Consider the following 6,075-nt stretch of genomic DNA (forward strand, 5'->3'; position numbering starts at 1 on the left):
TATTTATAGCCTAAAACAAGTCTTAGGTCATTTGGAAGTCAAGGAAAATGTGTTTGTCATTCAAAACCGTCCAAAAAACGCATTAAAACTCCACTAACCGGCCAAACCATTGGTGAAATGCACCGTCCAAATGAAACTGAGAGATTCCGGATTATATGCTCCGAAAAGGACAAAAACATTCTGGATTATATAATCCGAACAGCACCCGAAAGCCTATTTTGAAGGATTTTTTAGAGAGATTTCATGGAAAATAAGTAATAAATGCATAAAAGAGAAGGTGTTTCAAGAGGTTTTCTCTGAGTTAGATCCTGCTGCCTTGCCAACTGACATATTCATCTGGAAGGCAGCAAGATCTAACTTATAGAAACCTCTTGATATTCAAATATAGAGCAACATCTTTGTATCTATATATTTTTGTCAACATGCGGAGGATCTTCATCACGCGGACAAAAATTTGCATGGTTTTCTTTGGTGTGTTTGTGTGTTTTGCTGGTATTGAAGCTGAAAACCGGAGAGCACTTATTTATAGAGGTCCTTGGATGTTGTGGACCACATAAACTCTTTGTGCAATGTGGTCCATACAAAAGAATTCTATGATGAAGTATTCCGGATTTAGTAATCCGGAATACACTTACTCCCTATGTGAATCCAGATTTCATAATCCGAAATGCATATTTTTGGTTATTTTATCGATTAAATGAACATCTTTGACGTAAATTAAAATATAATGAAAGTTTAAATAATATATATATATATATATATATATATATATATATATATATATTATTCAAAACATAATGCAACAACTTAATTCAACAACACATAACTAACACACAATTAAAACAACATAAAACACGTGATTAATTAAACATGGCACATTATCATGGATCACCTAAACTAATTTCTTCATCTGGTCCCTCCAGCAGAGATCTGATCTCTTTGTAGTTCCTGGGCCGGTTCAAACTTTTCAGAATTTGTTCAGTAGATCTAACCAACAAAGCATCCAACTCGATCGGTCCTCTAGTGCTATGCTGACCAAAGACAGAGAACATGGTTCTCATGTCATCGTCGTTTGTGAGTTTCATTTGGCTAAACCGAAGAGATGAAACAGAGTCGGACAATGGACATCGATATTCAACACCGACCACCCTCCTCGTGTCTCTGTGGTTGAGTTGACAGTTGATTTGATCCAGCAAATCCTTCAGCCCGGAGAGGGTGGCATCGTTCCAAATCCTAAACAGATGGGGTTGTTTTCCTCCGGTGTAGTAGACTGCCGCTAGCTTGGTGTTCGGATCAAAGCTAGGGAATTCCATGATTCTTTATTCAGGAGTAGTTTGTAACGCCCTATTTTATTATTTAATTATTTTCTTGAGATAGATTCAAATTATATGATTTATTTAAATTATGTGATATGTAGGTATTTTATTGAGTGACTTTATTTTATTATTTATTAGAATATATGTAGTGCAAGAATATATTTAGAGGAGAAATATAATTATTAGAATAAGTAGATTCGGGGGCTGAAATAGAAAGAAGAGAGTTATTGGGCCTAATCAGATTTAAGAAGAGTAATTAGTAATATAAATAGAGGAGAGATTAGGTTGAAAGATTAATATATGCAAAAACAAGGATTTGAAGAAAACAAGGTTTAGAGAGAAGAGAAGAGAGGAGAAGAGAAGAGAAGAGAAGAGAAGAGTCATAGAAGGAGTAGTCTGTAGACCTTGCTGCTAATCAATTTAAGGTAAGGGTGGGACTAACCTTCTTTAATCTTAAGTATATGGTTCTGAAATAGGGTTTAACATGTTTGTTGTTGTTTTATTTTGATGATTAGAGAAGTTAGGGTTTGAAAAGAAGATAGGATTTTGAATTGTAATTTAATTGATGAATTATGCTCAGTTGATGATTTATGTTATGTTGTTGTTGATTTGTGGTTGGATTCATGATTATGAGTTGTGGTTGTTGATGATTGTTGTTGTTAATGTCATATTATGAATTGTGTATGAATTATGTTGAGTTGTTGTTGTTGATTGTGATGATTTTGAATGAATGTGAAGTTTGAATAATATAAGTTGATTTTTCTGATTATTTTCATCTCTGCCCCGAATTTTGATATGAAAACTGGTATTGATCGGTGCGGAATTGGCCTTAGGTGTAAACACGAAAGTTGTAGGTATGGATGTTAGCTTTCTAACGCCATTGGTCTGACATCAAAACAATTTATAGAACTTGAGTTATGGTCAAATTACTGCACATAGGTCACAATGAATTTTTATGAATTTTAGCACATCTTTTCCCGAATTTTGATATGAAAACTGGTATTGATCGGTGCGGAATTGGTCTTAGGTGTAAACACGAAAGTTGTAGGTATGGATGTTAGCTTTCTAATGTCGTTGGTCTGACATCAAAACGATTTATAGAACTTGAGTTATGTTCAAATTACTGCACGTAGATCACAGCGAAATTGCACAGTGACAACATTCTCTGTTTCATGTTTTTGCGTTATGTTCATATGTTTCTGTTTTGAATTGGTCTTTGGTATAAACATGAAAGTTGTTGATAATTGCGATATCTTTCCAGTAGTCTTGGTTTGACATGAAAATATGTTATGTATAATTTATTATGTTTTTACAAAGATGCATGATGAATTTATTGTGGATGTCGTAGTTGATCTATTGTCGTTGTTGTCAAGTTATCTATAAATTAAGGAGTTGAATTAAGAAGTATTATGATGCAGTAACATAGTTAAATAAGTGTTATTTATGTTGTTAAATTCTGCTGATGAATTATATGCTTATTATTATTGAATGTGAAATATCACCCCTTCTGCTTGGAAATTGTTGCCTTACATGGGTAACTTGCAAGTGACCAAGAATAGTTGCAGTCTTGAGTAGTGTCCGCCGTGTCGTCTTAGGTTGCTCTGATACGTAACGGGATGGGGATATTGCTTGTCTACATGTGTTACGTATTTGTCATGAACGATGTTATTTTATCATGAACTATGTTATTGGTCAAGAACTATGTTTGATTATGAATTATGTTGAAGAACCTTTGATTTGAATTTTAATAAGTTGAATTATGTTGAGGCCATAGTGCCATTATGATGAATTAATTAAGATGTTTTATTTTCCGCTGCAAAGTAATTGAAATATTGACAGGTGCTGTTTGAATAAATAGTGACCTTTATCCTATTTTAAATCTGTGTAAGAAGTGTGACATCCTGTTTTAAAGTTGAAAACTCTGATTATTCATATTATTTATGTGTTGGGAAAACGGGGTGTTACATAGTTTACTTGTAATCAAAACAAGGACTCCTATTTATAGAGTTATCTGGGCGTTGCGGACCTGTTTACCCTGGATTTTGGTAAACTACTGAACTGATTTAAGACAAGGGCGAGTGAGATCAACTAGCAAATCTTAAGACCTTTTGTACTTGTAATCAAAACAAGGACCCCTATTTATAGAGTTATCTGGGCATTGTGGACCTGTTTACCTTGGATTTTGGTAAACTACTGAATTGATTTAAGACAAGGGCGAGTGAGATCAACCGGCGAATCTTAAGACCTTTTGTGCTTGATTATTTTCTTAAAAATGGTGACCGTTGTAGCGAACTATGAATATAACCATCGAAATCCAGACACATGGTAAGACCTGTCGAGGTTATCTTCAAGGGAACGATGCTAAGGCTTAAAAGTAAAGATTAAAAAGAAAAAAGGAGTCTAAAAGACTAAAAAGACGAACTAGAGTTGCACTAAAATGAAAGTAAAGTGGTGCATAGATTCATACATTTTCAACTTGTTTACTCGTTTCTCCTGAAACGCGGATAGTTTGAGTGTGTAAGTTTTGTGTGTATGCGAATTGTGACCTGTTTTCCATAGAGGAAAATGCTACTTATACTAAGTAACTGCCTACAGACACGTTCGAGATGTAACTGTTAAAAACTTCTATAGACACATTTGAATTTCAAATAACTCCCCTTCGACGAGAAACCACTTTTAGCTCATCTTTCGACGAAAATCTTCCTTCAACATCTTCTTCGCTCCGTCGAAACATCCTCTCGATCAACACATCTTCTGGACTTTATTTCAACTGTCGAACTTGAGAATCGAACTTGACTCATTCTCTTTAAAATCTGGGTCAAACTTCATTGACTGCATTTATTATAGCCTATTGAAAATACAGGCTAACAAATTGCCCCCCAAAAAAGTCTTTTTCATTGATATCTTCAGATAGAAGAAAGAGTACATTTTTTGAACTTCACTAAGTGTATCCCTTCGGTTGAAAGGCAGTGAAAACCACCCTTTTAGTGATGTCATCACTCTCCACTTAATGGACCACGTTCCATATCTTGAAACTACAATTTTCTTTATTTTAATAACTGTCAACGTCGTTGACACCTGTTAAATATCAAGGCCTATAAAATATGAATCCATTCCTTTTTACCTGCTCTTCATTCCCCCACTCATACTCGCAATTCAGGCTTCTTTCTCCATTGTCGTGAAAGAACACACTGCATTGCATTTCAAACCCAGATCACTTTCCATTTCAACAAACGAGACTTCCTGACAATCTTTTGACATCATGGAGAACAATACTGATGATTTATCTCCTCAAACAACATCAGAACGAAGATTGCTAAATTTCTCGTGCCAACGCAATCTGGAAATGCATGGATTTCAGAAGAACCAGACCTAACTGAAGAAAAAACTCAAAACATGCGTATCTAGGCCCAATTGACAAAACGAAGAATGAGGAAGTTCAACAAATCTTTCCCTGCTATAAAAAACATCCCCCTTTGATTGTCATTCAAAACCCTGACGCTCCATATGACCTTAAGTTCTTAGGCACTAAGGTTTTCAAAGCGGTTCCCAGATTTGAGAATAATGAACCCTATCTTGCCTAGCTTAACAAGCTTGAGAAAAAGAAAGGGAGTTTCTGGAAAGAACTTGGAATTTTCAATCTTATCCAGCTGTCGAGACAGGGTCCCAGATGCTACCAAGATACGTTGTTAGCTGCTTTGAACTTTTGGGACATCTCGACCAATAGTCTTCACCTAAAATGTGGAATGTTGACTCCAACATTATTAGATGTTGCAACTATAACTGTTCTTAAGCCAACAGGTGACATCTTCGACCCAGATATTTGTGAGTCAAACTTAACCTTCGACTTCAAAAGGGCTACCTTTGATAACTATATCATAAACCATCACAACGCCAAAACTGAGGACGTTTCTTATGAAGAACATATAACCATTTTAACTTTATGGCTTTTTATGTATGTTTTCTGCACAAGATCTATTCAAGTAGCGAAACATTATAGGACCTTAGCTTACCAACTACACGAGGGAAAGAAAATTTGTCTTTGAAAGCTTCTCCTAAGCTGTTTGTATAAAAGTCTCAACCAAGGAGTAACTGACATATGAGAGAAAGTTGATAGACCGATGATCCCAGGTCCGATTTGGCTGTTTCAAATGTGGCTTTTCGCCACTTTTGGACCTAAACTAGGCGCCTTCCTTCCAAAATATTATGAGGAGGCATGTAAAGAAGAACCTTTTGAAGGAGCTGGGCTTGCTATGCTTCAATATAAAGAGAATAAACCCAGCCAAGATTTGTTTTCTGAGGCCTTCAATGTCTTTCTAAACTGCGATGTCTTCATGCCTTCCTTTGCTCCTTTCACGACAAGAACATGTGCGCCATCTTGGTACATTAAAGAATTCCCTGCAAAAGATGCTAGATTCGAAGACGAGACAAACGCCATCTAGAAAGCTTACTTGACTCTACTACAAAAATGGACTTATATAGCGCTTTTTTTTTTGCTTTAGCTAGCGCTGCTGTAAATGGCGCTGGTAAAGGAAATATAGCGCTTTTTTTCTGTATAAAGCGCTATCTAAAGCAGGGTTTATATAGCGCTTTTTGTCAAAAAGCGCTAGCAAAGATTCTCCTTAGATAGCACTTTCAATAATAAATGCCATCTAAAAGGGGTTTAAAATAACACATGCACTTGTAAAAAATAGCGTTTTTGTTTTAAAACGCTATGTAACACTAGGTTTAGATAGCGCTTTATACAGGGAAAAAGCGC

The 6,075-nt window shown here is 35.6% G+C and overlaps 1 protein-coding gene across 1 annotated transcript; it reads right to left on the minus strand.

Moving 5' to 3' along the window:
* Positions 1-881: 881 nt before the first annotated feature.
* LOC146906613 (uncharacterized) lies at positions 882-1,313 on the minus strand. Its single transcript, XM_085728899.1, has one exon. It carries the CDS (start codon positions 1,311-1,313, stop codon positions 882-884), a length of 432 nt encoding a protein of 143 aa, XP_085585025.1.
* Positions 1,314-6,075: the final 4,762 nt, after the last annotated feature.

Source organism: Medicago sativa, chromosome 7 (genome assembly GCF_051527215.1).
Source record: "Medicago sativa cultivar Bolivia chromosome 7, Bolivia_mono, whole genome shotgun sequence".
NCBI lineage: Eukaryota > Viridiplantae > Streptophyta > Magnoliopsida > Fabales > Fabaceae > Medicago > Medicago sativa.

Excerpts from the sequence above, each read along its gene's own strand:
- LOC146906613 (XM_085728899.1), bottom strand. The coding sequence starts at position 1,313 with ATGGAATTCCCTAGCTTTGATCCGAACACCAAGCTAGCGGCAGTCTAC.